The sequence below is a fragment of the Pelophylax lessonae genome (assembly GCF_965119305.1).
Source record: "Pelophylax lessonae genome assembly, chromosome: 6".
In the NCBI taxonomy this organism is placed as follows: domain Eukaryota; kingdom Metazoa; phylum Chordata; class Amphibia; order Anura; family Ranidae; genus Pelophylax; species Pelophylax lessonae.
This window is the reverse complement of record NC_138773.1, coordinates 198,462,381-198,479,023: the sequence shown is the minus strand read 5'-3', so window position 1 is coordinate 198,479,023 and position 16,643 is coordinate 198,462,381. Positions and strand designations below refer to the sequence as shown.

Here is a 16,643-nt window from a genome sequence, read left to right as displayed (position 1 = left end):
GACTCCTAAAAAATCTGAAGGATCTTAAAGTTTGTAGACTTATTTTGTGAAGAATATCAGACATTTACTTGAATTGTGTGATGTGTACTCACTATACTCTGTGAATAGGCACTGCTGTGTCACACATATCAGGGGATCTGTAATAGTATTAGGGTGAGTGGTGTATACTAGTATCAAGGCAGAGAGTGTGTACTACTATCAATGTAGAGCGTGTGTACTACTATCAGGATAGAGAATGTGTATTCGTTTCAGGGTAGTGTGTGTACTGCTATCAGGATAGAGAATGCGAACTATTATCAAGGCAGGGAATGCATACCATTATCAAGGCATGGGTGTGTACTAGTATCAGGGCAGGGGGTGTGTATTATTATCATTGAAGAGTGTGTTTACTAGTTTCAGGGCAGGGGGTGTGTACTAGTATTATGGCAGAGTGTGTACTAGTATTATGGTAAAGTCTGTGTACTAGTATAGGGATAGGGGGTTTGTACTAGTATTATGGCAGAGTGTGTGTACTAGTATCAGGGCAGAGTGTGTGTGCTAGTATGATGGCAGAAAGTATGTTCTAGTATTACGGCAGAGTGTGTGTACTAATATCGAGGCGGGGGGTGTGTACTAGTATAACGGCAGAGTGTGTGTTCTAGTATCGAGGCGGGGGGTGTGTACTAGTATTACGGCAGAGTGTGTGTTCTAGTATCAGGGCAGTGTGTGTACTAGCATGACGGCAGTAAGTATGTACTAGTATTACGGCAGAGTGTGTGTACTAGTATTGAGGCAGAGCGTTTGTACTAGTATCGAGGCGGGGGGTGTGTACTAGTATTACGGCAGAGTGTGTGTACTAGTATCGAGGCGGGGGGTGTGTACTAGTATTACGGCAGAGTGTGTGTACTAGTATCGAGGCGGGCGGTGTGTACTAGTATTACGGCAGAGTGTGTGTACTAGTATTATGGCAGAGTGTGCGTACTAGTGTATTAATATCAGGGCAGGGAGTGTGTATTAGTATTACGGCACAGTGTACTAGTATCAGGGCAGGGGGTGTGTATTAGTATCAGGGCAGTGTGTGTACTAGTATCAGGGCAGTGTGTGTATACTAGTATCAGGGCAGGGGGTGTGTATTAGTATTACGGCACAGTGTACTAGTATCAGGGCAGGGGGTGTGTATTAGTATCAGGGCAGGGGGTGTGTACTAGTATCCGGGCAGGGGGTGTGTATTAGTATTATGGCACAGTGTGTGTGTACTAGTATCAGGGCAGGGGGTGTGTATTAGTATCAAGAGCTTTACTGTTCACATATTTCCAAGGTCAAACAATGGCCCCTTGTAGCAGAGCAAGGTCAGAGGTTTTATATTAAAGACCTGCTAAATTTTAAACACATTTCTGACGTTCCTGAAGTTTACTGTTCAATATTGAAATGCTGTTTTGTTCTTCGTATTGGGTACAGGCAATGTTGTAAACCACATTGGTATGTTAATTTCAGATACAAGTACTCGTCTCCCACAGGATTCATTACATTTGATTTAATATGCAATGTCGATGCCGGGCATGAGTGCAAGAGTTGCCTATTGATTAGGTGTTTGGTCTATTCCGCTCAGAGCACCAGGAACAACATCCCTGCTGTTGATATGTAATCCTGGAGAGGAACAGAACAATTATATTCGCATGGCTTCTATGACTATCATTAATTAAAGCAAGAATATTTTGTCATCAACATCTGAACTACATATCCCAAAGTGATCAGTCAGCCACTTATTGCCTATCTAGAGAGCAATAGATATCTCTATGTAGAAAATATTTATGTTTTTTCTGGCTCTGCGACATATTACTTCATTGTTTTCTTGCTTTGCAGAATGATAGAGTATGTGGAAATTTCACATATAAATTATCACCACTATAACAATAAAATTACATTTCTGGTCCAAATATTCTAAATCCCATCTGAATAATGTCATAAAACAAGAAAACCTCAGTACCTAACTTAAAGAACTAGTTCAGCCAAAAGTGAAATTTTTGTTATAAGTGGAGGCTGGCGGGTTTAGTCAGCTCATTTACTTTTAACGTGTCATGGGTTCTCCCTCAGTGAAATGTCTCTGTCATCATTCCCAGCTATGGGAGTTCTGGGAGCTCTTACATATTCTAATGCCTTCTGTTGCATTTTCCATTATAAAACATAAATAAAAAATCCAACAGGAAGAAGCCCCCTATAATCTCCAGAAAAGATGTACAGACCAAGGAACTCAAGCGCAGATATTTTTATTAAAGTTTAACTCTATTTCAAGAATTGCATTGTATATATTATATTTCCAAACATTTACCCCTTTCCTTCAGTAATATATATGTGCCATTTGAATGTTTAGGTCAGTGATGGCGAACCTTGGCATCCCAGATGTTTTAGAACAACATTTCCCATGATGCTCAATACACTGGAGGGTGCATAAGCACCATAAGAAATGTAGGTCCAAAACATATGGGGTGTCAAGGTTCGCCATCACTGGTCTAGGTATTAGAATGGAACCTAAAGCTAGTTGATGCTGATTTGGACTTCTACTGGATATTATTAATCATGTTCATACGAGTACCTAATATTTACTTTGCATGTGAGCCTATGCAACCACTGTGGTAACCTTTTCTCACCTAGAACAACCACAGTACTTTGGATGAATTTGACAGAGAGAGGCTGAACAACTATCCTGAGTATGTTTCAGCCCTTCAATGTGATTTTGCTGTTAGTTGGTATGCATCCAATGGGACAGGATATTAAAAACAGTAAAATAATACATGATGTTTTAGTTATTTGCTAGTTCATGGTCTATTGATGCATTCAGCTCATCAATGCTAGGACACCTTGCTGAATGTGCTAATGATAGTAAAATCTTCCTGGTGGGATATTAATTTACCTGCATTCCTAAAGATGATAATTATGTCAGGATTAATGTCTCATTTCAGAGACATAAGAAATCATTTTACTTTGTCATTTTTTAAGTGTTATTTGCTGATTTTCTGGGTCTTTACCGCTGTCGGGAAATGTTGCCACCCTTTCTGTTTTATCTTCCATTCTCACAATTGATTTAAATATGGAACCCAAGGATTCCAGTGCGGACCCTTATAGTCTGAAGGAGACTCTGCATATCCATGTTGGTATGTAAAGTATTTATGGGTTTTCAGGACTAGGTTTCCACAGGGTAATACCACTTTACTGTAATTTGCTATTAGGGGGGTCCCACATTAATGCTATAATATCTAGCCAATACATTTAGGAAAGAATAGTGGAGACAAGGGTCTGGAAAAGTGCAGTGTTATACTGAGCGGTGAACTTTTTTGGGAGAAGTGTGGATTTGAACCTTAATGAGTAAAGCAAGGATGAATACATATTAGTGCTATAAATTGGTGCAAGTGGACCACAAGGCATTTATTTCACTAGGGCAAACATATCCAATTCTCCATTTGTTTATTTGAAATCATTTAGTATGAAGATACTAATTTAGAGTGGCTGTTAAAGTAAAAGGTGTTTTACCTTACTGTATTCTCTGCATTAGGGTAAAAAACCTTTGTATAGTTGCCTCCCCCCTGCCCCTCCCAAATACTCACCTGATCCCAATCTTGATCATAAAATGGGCACACCTGCAGCAACTCTTCTCCCCTTTCCCTGTCTCACCGGCCTGGCTGAAAGCAGCGGAAGCCATTGGCTCATGCTGTTATTAGTCAAAACCTGAGAGCAGGTGACCAAGCCCGGCTCTGTGTCTGAATAGATACAAACAGCCTGGCTCAGGATTGAGCATGCACAAGTGCCTCCAGGGACGTGGCTTCTTATGGGGGCATTTGGCAGGGGGGAGGTGCTAGGAGCTCCAGCAGGGGATCCCAGAAGAGGAGGATCAGGGCTGCTCTGTGCAAATCCTTAGCACACAGCAGGTGGATATGACATGTTTATTATTTAAAGAAAAAAAAATGAAAGCTTTACAATTGCTATAGGGTTACTTAAAACATTTTTGGCAATGTAATTATATAGGATTGGACATCAAGATACCAATGCCCCCATAGTGACCAAATCTATTTTTTGCATTTATTCGCAGATTATAATGAGTACATTTAGGGTCTTTCACACTGGCTTTCCGATCAGGTCCACCTGTCAGTTTTTCAGGCGGACCAGATCAGATGCTCCATGCATCCCTATGGAGCAGCAGATGTCAATGGTGACATGTCCGGTGACACCCGCTGCTATCCAATCCGATCCTGTCTGTGAAATCCAAATGGATGGAAACCCTATTTTCCATCTGTCTGGAGGATCGGATAGGATCGGATGAAAATGGACAGGCGGTCAATTTTCATCTGATCTCCCATAGAGGAGAGCGGGGATCTGACAGGTCCGTCTCAGCACAAAGAGCGGAGAGTGACTTGTCAGACGCCTGCTCAGCGGGAATCAGCGGATTAATCAACCACTGAGCATAACGGAGTCCGCCGGACGTAAAGCCTGTGTGAAAAGGCCCTTACAAGTCTAGTTTGTATGTGTGTTGGAAGGGGGGGGGGGTTAAAATGTAAAGTGTCCTTGGTTATGCCACTAATAACATTAGTTGCATACTGTTTAACTTTCATTGCTCACAAACCTGTTTGACAGGAAACTTAGCCAACAAAATAATATCTGATCGTGCCTTACCCATACAGTTTTCCAGAGGGATGTCATTAGCTATTCGAATGTCATCCACAGCTATCTCTCCTGGCTGGCCCCTTCCAACAGTCCCGTCAATGACAACCTGCAAAGAAAGATTAAGAAATTGACTGGTCAATATTACTCTACAAAAGCAAAATACTAAAAAGAATAATCTTCAAAAGCCAAGCACCTAAAAGCTTTGAGATATTTCCTAAAACCTCTGACATTTGCTCCCTTTTCTTTTCTTTGGGGAGAAAGGAACGATTATAAAGAGCACTGAGACTTGAGTGCTGAGACTTTTTTATATACTTTCATGCCTGTAAACACATCATTTGTTTCTTAATCCGTATACTACTTAGTTATCACCACTAAGGCCTTATGAGGTCACATCCCTAGCAAATACTGGATAGTTTATCAGTCTACCAGCATTTGACTGCCCCTTCTGACCTAATGTATTTGCATAATCTGCATCCACATTATTAAAACACAAGTACAGGATGCATCTCCCAACTATAACACTACAACAACTATATAAAATATAATGTTCTTAAATTATTTTATATAGCCAAAGACTTTTCATATTTTTTTTCTGTCTTTATTTCAAAATCATCAAATAACCAGCATTGGATTTACTTTAGCCTAGTTACTACGGATGTAAATAGACTCCCCTTTGCCCAATACAACTTGGCCTGGGGTTATTGTGTTGAATATCGTGTTGCATACAATTCTACATTTACTACACTATGCACATAATTTGTATTTAAAATTAGTTTCTCAGAATGGGCTGAGTGCATCCTTGCTGCTATAGGTGACCAAGAAAAGCGCAAAGAGGTCTGTTAAACATCAGCTATGGGTTCCTCTGGTTGAAAACTAAACAATTAGAATTTAAAATGCAATTTCTTTTCCAGCAGCAAGGCACTTCCTCACTGACTGCTGATTAATACAGTTGCTTATCTCCTCAATAATCAATGCAATCATGTCTGTCGTTAAAAGGGAACAGCACAAGAAAAATAGCAGCTTAGCCTTTCAATAGCCATTTGCAAGAATTTGCATCAGTTCCGAACCTTGTGGCCTTTTCAAAAACAGTGACTGCCATAAAACAGGAGTACAATTTAATTAAATGCCAAAATGGCTGTTTATGGATTTCTTTCCAGAATGGTTTTCACTAAAGGACATTTCGACTTTGTTGCTATAGGCTTGAAATGTAAGTGAATTGGATACATTGTCAATGGGATAGAGAGAAAAGCGTATTGGTAATAATACGTAAACATGTATACAAGAGCGTGAGTTACTGGATAGATACCATTAAGAAGAAAGAATGTGTTTTTCACACATCTTCATAAACATTTTCTTGATAGAAGGATTTTCATAAGTACAGTCTAATAACTCCTACAATGTTTGACAAGTGATTAGCACCTAGATTTTGCTTGTTGCCAATGGATCCATTCATGTGCCACTTCAAGAGCAATCCATGTCAGATCTTCCTACCTTATTATCACCCATCATCTGCGTTTCTGTGCTATTTATAAACTGCTCTGATCATTTGATAAGCTGCATAACCACACATGTGAAATATACAGTAAATCACATACGTTATATATCCCGTATGTTTAATCTCAAAGCCTTCCATCTCTTTTATGAGTCTTTTATGAGTCTACCTGTCTGTACGGTAACTATTTTTTTCTCCACTAATGTTACCAACTAAAAATACTTATTTTTTACCTGTTGGATTGTTTTTTTACTTACTGTATATTTAAAGCCAACATTATAGAAAGGTTAAAACCTCTGTGAAATCTTTATTCCTGTCTTCCTGCCGGGGAGTTTCACCCTTTCTACATGTCCTGGTAAACATTGTCACCGGGAGGAGTGATGGGAAATCCAACATTTTATAGTTGTTAATGGAACAGAGATAGAGGGGATATCTTGAGGAGACCTCTTCTGGTGACAACTGTCCATGGAAGGACTTCCCATCACTTAGGAGAGATTGCCTCTCACGTCCTGTTATATCTACAATACAGGAAGTAAAAGGAAATCTCCCTAAGGTAATAAAAAAATAAAAGCATAATGTTGTACAAAAAAATGACTACGCTATATAGCAGGGGTCTTCAAACTATGGCCCTCCAGTTGTTCAGGAACTACAATTCCCATCATGCCTAGTCATGTCTGTGAATGTCAGGGTTTTTCAATGTCTCATGGGACGTGTAGTTCCGCAACAGCTGTAGGGCCGTAGTTTGAGGATCCCTGCTATATAGAATACTAAAGATACTCTATTTAGAAGTTTAGATAAACTTCAGATTTCATAATATTGTGGCCGGGTAAACCACCGACCCTCTAGTAAGTTATGAACTGGAGCAACCCAGCACCACAAAAATGTAGAGAGAGCTTATACAAGTTCAATACAGATTGTGTCCTCTTTGGTTTTAAAGAAAGACTTATGACCTCAGAGCTACAATATTTCTGTGTATTTCCTAATAGATATAAACATAGACGTGCGTAACTAAAGGAAAACTCTCAAACCTTTCAGAAATCACTACGGAAATGGTAAAACTATCAAATTAATCCTTCTTTTGGTAAAACTATGGTCTGTCCTTTGGTTGTGTTACACCACTGCAGTCTATGGAAAATTATCTACTGCTTGGAATGTTAAGTATAAGCTTACACTCAAATGTACCCAGAATCTTTGGGTCTTTAGAAATTTCTAAATTTCAAAAGAATAAATATGGAAATTTTATTATTGTAAGGTTTTAATATAGCCACGTGTCAAGTATACGTGTAGATATTCCTCTTCCCTGGGAACCAGGTATTATGAATGTGTATATATATATATATATATATATATATATATATATATATATATATGTATATATCAGTTAGACAAGAGACACAATCGCTGTTTAACTGGTTGACAAGAGGGCAAGCATTATCTTTAGAAAAAAATTACTATATGTAGTAAAAGCTTTATGTAACCAAAAAAAAACCTGCAGCTCCTATGACATATTGAGTACAACACATGTACCTTTCAAAGGCTGTCTTTATTCCATTTATGCTGACTGTTTGGGCTGATGTTTCATTTCTATCTGATTACAATCACAGTTGAAACATAGAGCTGATACCTGGATGTCTAAACTACAGGGAGTGAAGAATATTTTTTTTTTTTTTGTAGCAAGACAAGACTTCAAAATTCTCCCGAATACATCAAACGCCTAATGCCATCCACAAAGACCCAAATACTGCTATAGATCAGTGCTTTCTGAATAACAAGCAGCGTACCATTTAGTTGCTATAACAACACGAGAAACAGAATGAAAACAACTCTGCTTAACTGAAGTCTCCGATGGGAGCCATCCAGATTCTCCTGTAATATTAAAATAAACACTATAAATCCTCTTAATACAAATCTCTTATTGCATATCTGCCAGAACTGTCCCTTTAATTCAAATCACTTGGAAGTTGGATTCTCTCCCGCAGTCCGTTGACAATTTATTAACCTCATAATATATGCACATTGTAAGGTATCACGGATTTTAAAAAATGTCTAACGGGGCCTGAGACAAATTTAAGGCTCACTGTAATTAAGAATACCTTGCATTATCCAGGTAACGCCTAGACTTATAATTATGGTTTTGAGAGGCACAGCTGGGAAAAGAGAGGTAGCAAAAAGAAATTAGGAAACATCCACAAAATGAATTCAGTTTTTGTTTCCCTTTGTCCGGGGCTTGGAACTCAAGCTTAGACTAAAGCCTAGTACACACTATGAGTTATTTTACGTTCAACCCAGCGGGTTGAATGAAAAAAAAAACAGTTGACTACGGTTGGAGCCGCTGTACTAATAATCCGACGTTAGTACAGAGATCTCCCCCTCTGAGTCAGCTGCTGGTTTTTCAGCATGCACGTCTGATAGAAGCCGGACAAACCGTCGGACCGGCTGGCATACACACGGGCTGAATGTCAGACGTTTTCTTTTTTTGAATTGGCCAATGTCACCCAACATTCGGCCCTTGTGTACGGGGCTAGAAGCTATAAGTATACATTGACTTGATTTTTTATTTTTTTGAATAAGTGCCTTTTTTTGCATAATTTTCTTTTTTACTGTAATTCTTTTCTTTTTTTTGCATAAGTGCCCACCCACAGCACTGACATCGGTAAGTGGGTACATTATAGGCCCAATGTTCAACCTTTGCTGTTTATAGAAAGCAAAGGTTGAACATTTGCTGTTTATAGAAAGTCTATAGCAGAAACATATTTAAAAACCATAAAGTTATACTGCATATGAGTTTATCACTTATTTTAAAGCCCAAATCTACCCAAAACTTAGTTTTTTCTTTTTTTACTGCAGGTTTCTTTACATGTGTTCATGTTGGGGCAATTTAGGCTAGTCATACGCAACTAGATTTCTTTTGCTTGATCTGTGGGCTGAATGATAATGGTAAATAGTGCTGATGGAGGAATCTCTTTTCTATTATATTCAGACAGTCTTGGCACCCGCTGCTGTTTGAATATCCAAACAGTGACTGCATCTGATTGGATTGCTCTTCCCTCCAGCTCAATGAGAAATAGACATCAATAAAAAGATGGTAGATTTTCTTACTCTTCTACAATCTATTTAAAACTAAGAAAAAAGGTTCTGGCTTAGGGTAGGGTTCTACAGTAGTGCCAGGTGTAACATGGGCAATGTTACCCAACATTTGTATGCACTCATTGCTAGTCCGGTATTAATACAAGATTATCTTTGATCTTTTTTACCTTTAAAATTCACATCTTGGACAACAATAGAAAAATGTGTTAAAATTAATAATTTAAAATGTAGTCTAGTATATAAGTGCTATAATTATTTTCTGAAAGTTGGTGCATGTGATCATGCACAGCAGCTCCAAATTGAATCTATGAGACCTTAATGTAAGCAGAAAAACAATTCCAGCTTGTAAAGTAAGTGCAGCTTTTTGGACTACTTGTCCCAACAGCCCTGGCAGCTATCTCCAAATGTGAACATGTATGGGCATTCTTTTACAGAATTAGAACTATATATAACAACGGTCCTGCTAACATAGCATGTAACTGCCCACACTCCTGGCATCAATACCTGGGCAGGGGTTTTATGAGGGGGTAAGCCAAAGCTTTGCCCACCAGAATTATAGAATGTATGGCCAAACTGAGCTGATTTACAAAGGCAGATAATGGTCTGGATCATGGGTCGGATTGAAAATGGCAGCAAGACATGACAAGGTTGATTTACTAAAACTAGAGAGTGAAAAATCTGGTACAGCTCTGCATGGTAGCCAATCAGATTTTAACTTCAGCTTGTTCAATTTTGATAAAATAATCCTGGAAGCTGGTTGGTTTCTATGCTGTGTTGCACCAAATTTTACACTCTCCAGTTTTAGTTAATAAACTAGTTAATTGGGGAAAAGGGTCAGTTTTACCACTACAATGCTGGCTTAAAAAAAAAAATACAAATAGTTTATCAGGTAAGGTTTTTTATTTCTTCAAACTTTCTTCAGGTTTTTAATTTTTGTTTTCATTTGCCTGTAATTCAGTTGTGATGAATTTGTAATTGTAGTTCAGCATTTTTATGTATATTTCATATTGATGAAATACACAAAGGAAAGATAAGGCTGTCTGGAATACTTTTAGGATGAAAACACAGAAATCCCCATGAGATTGTGTTTTTACTTTGTAGAAAAATACATGGATTCCTCGATCTTCTGCAACTCTTGCCAACTACCATTGCAAATAGTAGCAGGTATTGATTTCATCTGCAGCTCCTCCTACTGGAGAAATCTAGCATTGCGTACAACAGCCAGTTAGGTAGAGCAGGTCACAAAGTAAGCAGCAGTAAGGTGGAAATCAAAGTCATCTGGAAAAAGTACTGTCCCTTCATTGTTCTAAGCCTGTAACAACTCAAAAATCCTCATACTCACTGTGGATTAAAGGATTATGTAGATATTTAAACAAATTTAAACTGAGCATGAGGCTGATTTTAAAAATGCACATTAATTAATATCATGTCAGTTAGGGGCTATTTTTAAATGGAACTCAAAACTCCACACATGGAAAATAATTTTGAAAGTACAAATATGTATAATGTATACAATTATCATATTAAATGGTTGTTTAACTTTATTCCTACCATATGAAACAGAAAAAGTCATGATAATGTCTCTCCAGAGGCTAGAAATGTGTTTTGTTAGCTACAAGTAAAGAAAATGTTTTAAAAAGCGGAAACGCTTTGATCCAATTGCCCTATTTAATTCTGTTATAATGTGTCAAGTTGATGACACTCATTCAGTTTATCTAGATATATAAATCGGTTTTCCTGATCCACTAATATTATGGCCTGCTATTCCAACCCAGGAATGTTGGGCATTGACTGAAACAGATCTTCACGCGCCTTTTTGCCAAGTGTTATTCTGCCCATTCATGGCACTATGGAAATATTGCTGTGATTTCAATCAAATCACTATTAACAGGATGTGAAGGAAGCTCATGACGTTAAAATATTTTCTTATGTGACCAATAAAGTGCATCACCTGAGATAAGATTCTCACCTTTAAGTGGTATTAAAGTGTTACTAAACACACAACAGTAAAATCAGTCTGTATATTAAGTAAAGCATGCTTGCTATACTCACTGTGGAACCTAAGGGGTTAATCCTCCACATTATGTAAAAAGGCAGTTTAATCCTGTCTTCACTGATCCTCCCCTTCTTCCACTGTCCCTAATCTATCCTCTGATAGAACAGAGCCTGGGGGCACTCTGCACATGCTCAGTTTGGTGTGTATTGCTAGCGAGTTTTTTTTTTCTTGGAAGGGTGCATGTGATCGGCACAGGGCCAATCAGCACTCTCTGGACAGAGGGTTAGGGTTCCTGCAGCCTCATAGGACAGTTAGAGTAGAATGAACACTCCTCCTACAAGCTTTAACTAGACACTCATAAAAGTCACAAGACTGCTATATACTGCTGATGAGAAAAGGTATTTAGCAGCTTATATTTACTAAAATAATTGCATTTCCATGTTCTGTGTACTGTGGGAGACCAGATATAGTGAATGCAGGGTCCTGGGTTTAGTAACACTTTAAGCCCAGACACCAAAATGTTATATTTTGTATATATATATATATATATATATATATATATATATATATATATATATATAATTTTTTTTTTTTTTTTGCTCAGATTAATATATATTTTTTAAATTCTCTGTTCTTGTTTTGGTCTCTTCAGAAAATGGCATTTTTGACTGATACATACTGTTGACTGGTATATACTCTGCGTTTGGATTAATCTACACTGAAGTAATATGGTTGTCAGCAAAAATGTCTTATGTTGGCTATCTAGTCCCATGTCCTTAAGGGTCCTTTCACATGATGTGCTGTCCGTCGCGGTCCGCTCTCTGCTCAACGGGGGATAGATCTGCCGATCTCCGCTGAGCAGGCAGGTGACAGCTCCGTCTCCGCTCTGTGTGCGGAGACGGAGCAGTCAGCTCCCCGCTGCTCTCTATGGGGGAATCGGATGAGAACGGATCCCATCTGATCCAATCTGCTGGACGGATGGAAAATAGGGTTTCCATCCATCCGGATTTCACGGACAGGATGGGAATCGGATAGCAGCGGGTGTCAGTGGAGATATCTCCGCTGACATCCGCTGCCCCATAGGGATGCATGGAGGATCTGATCAGGTCCACCTGAAAAACTGCCAGGGAGATCTGATCAGATCGTTCGTGTGAAAGGACCCTAAGAATGTCATGTCCTTGACTGACATTGACATGTCCTTAAAGTAAAACTTTTATTTTTCAGTTTGGATGGAATAAGGGAGGCTTATAACTGCTGTAAGTTTTTCTCATGTCCCATAGCCAAAACAGGAAGTGAGCGGAAATCCCTGCAAATTATGGTAATTCATTGGAGCCCCCCAGATCACAAGAGCTACTATCCCCATTGGAAGATTTCCCCTTATTGATGTTCTAGGAAAAACCCAAAATTTGTGATTTTCCTTTACCTAAACTAACAGGTGCTCTAATCCAGTGGTCCTCAACCCTGGCCTACAGGGCCCACTAACAGGCCAGATTTGCAAGATAATTACATCCCAGGTGATACCATTTGCTGCTCAGTGAGTGCAGTACTCTAGTCTGCATCTCCTCAAGGTAATACTTAAAATCTGGCCTGTTAGTGGGCCCTGAGGACCGGAGTTGAGAAACACTGGTCTAAACCATCTCCACTCTGTCCAAAAAAAAAAAAAAAGTTTTGTCTTTAGTTACACTTTGAAGAGGTTGTAAACCCCCATGAAGAAAAAAACAAACAACCTGTAACACAAAGGCATAATGAGCTAGTATGTGACGCATACTAGCTCATTATAAAATACTTACCTTAGAAACAAAGCCTTGAAACGGTTCCCACATGCCGCTGACATGCCCGATATCTTCCCCAGTGTTTCTTAGGGGGTTCACGGGCACCGGCACTGTGATTGGCCAGAGCCTCGATAATGTCACTCCTGTGCATGCGTGCAGGAGCCACCATTCACGGCACAGACCATGAAGAAACGGCACAGACGGTCGTTCCTTCAAAGTGCATGTGCCAGTGATGTAATCAGCGCAGTATACAGTAAATATCTCCTGCAAGAGATATTTACAGTACCTATAGGTAAGCCTTAATATAGGATTACCAATAGGTACAAACAAACAAGGGGAGTTTACTTCCTCTTTAAAATGTACTTAACAGTGCATGTCTACTGAAGATGATTTCTATATTCAAAGTTTCTGAATTAAATAGATGTAATCTAGCATGGGCTACAGTTTTGCATACCTGGTAATCTCCCTCATCGCTTTGCAAGAGGATGCGGCCATCTTTCCATTCACCTCCTGGCTCTTCTGTTATTTTCCACAGTAACTTGTTCTCTTGGCTAGATCTTCTTAGCACCTGCAACATTCCATCACTAGTTCCTGAAGCACGATAGCGGAACACCAAACAGAGGACACACCTGTGTTGGTGCATTTTGGGGCTTATTAAACGTGCATGTTGTCCCTCTTTTCTCCCGCTGCTGGGCAGGCGTAAATAGTTTTTACTGCTCACTGAAAGAAGCAATTAAAAAAATAAAATCAGGTCACTTTTTCATTAGCTTTACTTTCAACACATGGTTAATCAAACTCAATTAGAGTGCCAGATTTACTTACTAGTGTTAGGGAAATTATATTATTAATATTCTTTATCAATACATTTTAAGGCTATATAAACATCTGCATGCAAAAACCTACTTTAAAATGATGCAATACAAAAGTCTTCTACATTAAGAAAGAAGAAATCAAGAAATCAAAAAGTGGGTACAGTTGTTTTAGTGTGGGACTGTTGCTATAGCTTTATTAAATTATCCCCAGTTCCTCGCATCCCCTGAGCTGAATGTTAGATAAAAAGAAAAACAAAAAAAACAAAACCACGTCTGCTCAACACAAACATAAATGAAAGGAAACAGACCACAAAGCATGATCCAGAACAATTTATCATATCATTTTGATCTAATCAGAATTACAAACCTGCATCATCGCAACTCTGCTGGTACAAGTCAAAATAGGCTGATTAAAAAAAGTTCTACTATTATTGATCTTTCTGATATAATCTGGATTAGACAGATATAACCTTTATTTTTCCACATCACGGAAATATTGAGTTGACATTGCTGACATTTTTTTTTAACTACTACTACTTATTATTGCTCCAGGGCAGCCATGCTTATCCTTCCTTCACAACTCAAGGCCAAATGCCGGACGACATTGGAAGGTTAAAAAAAAACTGGCCTTCATTCGGCCCGTGCGTATAGGAAGCTTGGCTGGCTTCTGGAAGACCGACTCCCGATCAGTGCTCTCAGCCAATGGAGTGTTCGGGCGCGGGGAGGCCGCCCCCTGTAAGAAAATGACAGCTCAACGGGGAAGATCGCTGTACTAATGTTGGATCGTTAGTACAACGGCTCCGACCGGACCTGACAGTATTATTTTCCTTCAACCTGCAGGGTTGAATGGAAAAAAAACCTCATAGTGTGTACCAGGCTTTAGTAAGTAAAGAGCTCACTCTATAGCCTGGTACACACTATGAGTTTTTATTAAACCGGCTGATGTCGCCCGACATTCGTCCATGGGTACGGGGCTTATGGGTTAGGTTAAGTTTTAGGGTTGGGTGTTAAATGTATGAAAATTAGTAAAATAAAAGTGTGTGAATGATAGTGGTAGGGGTGGGGAGGGTTGCAGTAAGTGGTATAGGCCTGTTTTTTTTTTGTTAGGTAAAGAGTTGTTAGGTCAGCACACACACACTGCTTATTTTTGAAAGAGTTGACAAAATTGTTGGGGAGGAGTGTTCATTTGACAAAAATGGTGCTTTACTGGAGGGAATATACTGTGTATATATATCTATATCTATCTATCTATCTATCTATCTATCTATCTATCTATCTATCTATCTATCTATCTATCTATCTCTATATATATATATATATATATATGTATATATATATATATATATATATATAATATATATATATATATATAGATATATATATATATATATATATATATGTCATGCTGAAGTGCCAGACCAGCTGCTAGTAAGTGTTTTGAGCTCAGAACAGTAACTTTTGGCTTTTTCAAGAACTTCAAAACTGTTTTCTGAAACTAAAAAGAAGGTGTGCCTTATCCACCCCAAAGTCACAAGTTCTCAGTGTCAGCACAAGCTGCAGAAGAATACAGATACCCCTTCTGTCCTTCACTGTCAGATGTGACCGCTGTAGGAATTCCTGGTCCCCAAGCATGAAAAGCATTAACAGGGACTGTGACAAATCTTTCTTTCCAGGCACAGTTTTGATGCATGAGAGCAGCTTCTGTGAGCAGTTAAAAACACTGAGCGCTTTCTGTTCTGGGATAGCCTACACTCAATGTTACTGTCATGGGTGCAGGGTACAAAAAAAACTACAAAGACAGACAAGAAATGAACTTTCCAGAGGACCTCAATGCTGTAACTCTTTCGTTGCCTTGGATTTACATTACTCATCTACTGTAGCTTTTAGATAGTCTTTATTCATTTTACAAAATAAAGTTGTGTAATTTTACAAAAGTAACTATGTCTACATGCACAGCACTTTTTTTTTGCATTCAATGCATACCAGCAAATGGCAGTTTTGTTACTTCACAGAACTGAATTCATTTTCAAGTCAACCTGTGCTTTGCCACCTCATGTTCATTTTATTGCAGCTCCCAGAGCTTTGTATATTTACCTTTCCAAGAAACCATTTTACCCCGGGAAGCAAAATGATATAGCTTGTACATTGAGGTATGGAGGGGCATGTGACTTACTCCTGTTCCCCTGACATGATAGCACTGGTGGTAGGCAACTGGCCACTCAGACATCAAGTGCTGTCATATGATGGTGGGAAGAGAGTTCTTAGCCTTGTGAAAGCTAAATGCTGAGATTTGGGGCTCACGCAGGACTACTTTTTATCGCTCCCACGTGTGTACAAAGTGACAGTGAAGAAAAGAGAAGGTAAATACAACAGCTGAAGGGCCCAGAATTAAGTAACATTTAACTTTTTCTTGTACGATCAAATCACAGGTTTACTTTAATGACATCCACATGAATGCTATGCTATTTTTCAGTCCCAATTGGTAAACTATTAGATATGCACTATATTGTCAAAAGTATTGGGACACCCGCCTTTACACGCTGATGAACTTTAATTGCATTCTAGTCTTACTCCGTAGGGTTCAATATTGAGTTGGCTCACCCTTTGCCGCTATAACAGCTTCAACAAGGCTGTCCACAAGGTTTAGGAATGTGTCTATGGGAATGTTTGACCATTATTTCAGGAGCACATTTGTGTGCACTGATGTTGCCTGGCTCGCAGTCCGCACTCTAATTCCTCCTAAAAGTGTTCTATCGGGTTGAGATCAGGACTCTGTGCAGGCCAATCAAGTTCCTCCACCCCAAACTCACTCATCCATGTCTTTATGGACCTTGCTTTGTGCACTGGTC

The 16,643-nt window shown here is 38.9% G+C and overlaps 1 protein-coding gene across 1 annotated transcript in view; it reads right to left on the bottom strand.

Annotated features, from left to right (window-relative positions):
- The window catches only part of NRP2 (neuropilin 2), a 202,497-nt gene that overhangs the window by 31,673 nt on the left and 154,181 nt on the right, over positions 1-16,643 (bottom strand). The window contains exons 13-14 of the mRNA XM_082260771.1: positions 13,437-13,702; positions 4,645-4,741 (exon numbers count right to left, since the gene is read on the bottom strand). Of these exons, the coding sequence (XP_082116897.1) occupies positions 4,645-4,741; positions 13,437-13,702 (363 nt within the window). The remainder of the gene's footprint in view (positions 1-4,644; positions 4,742-13,436; positions 13,703-16,643) is intronic.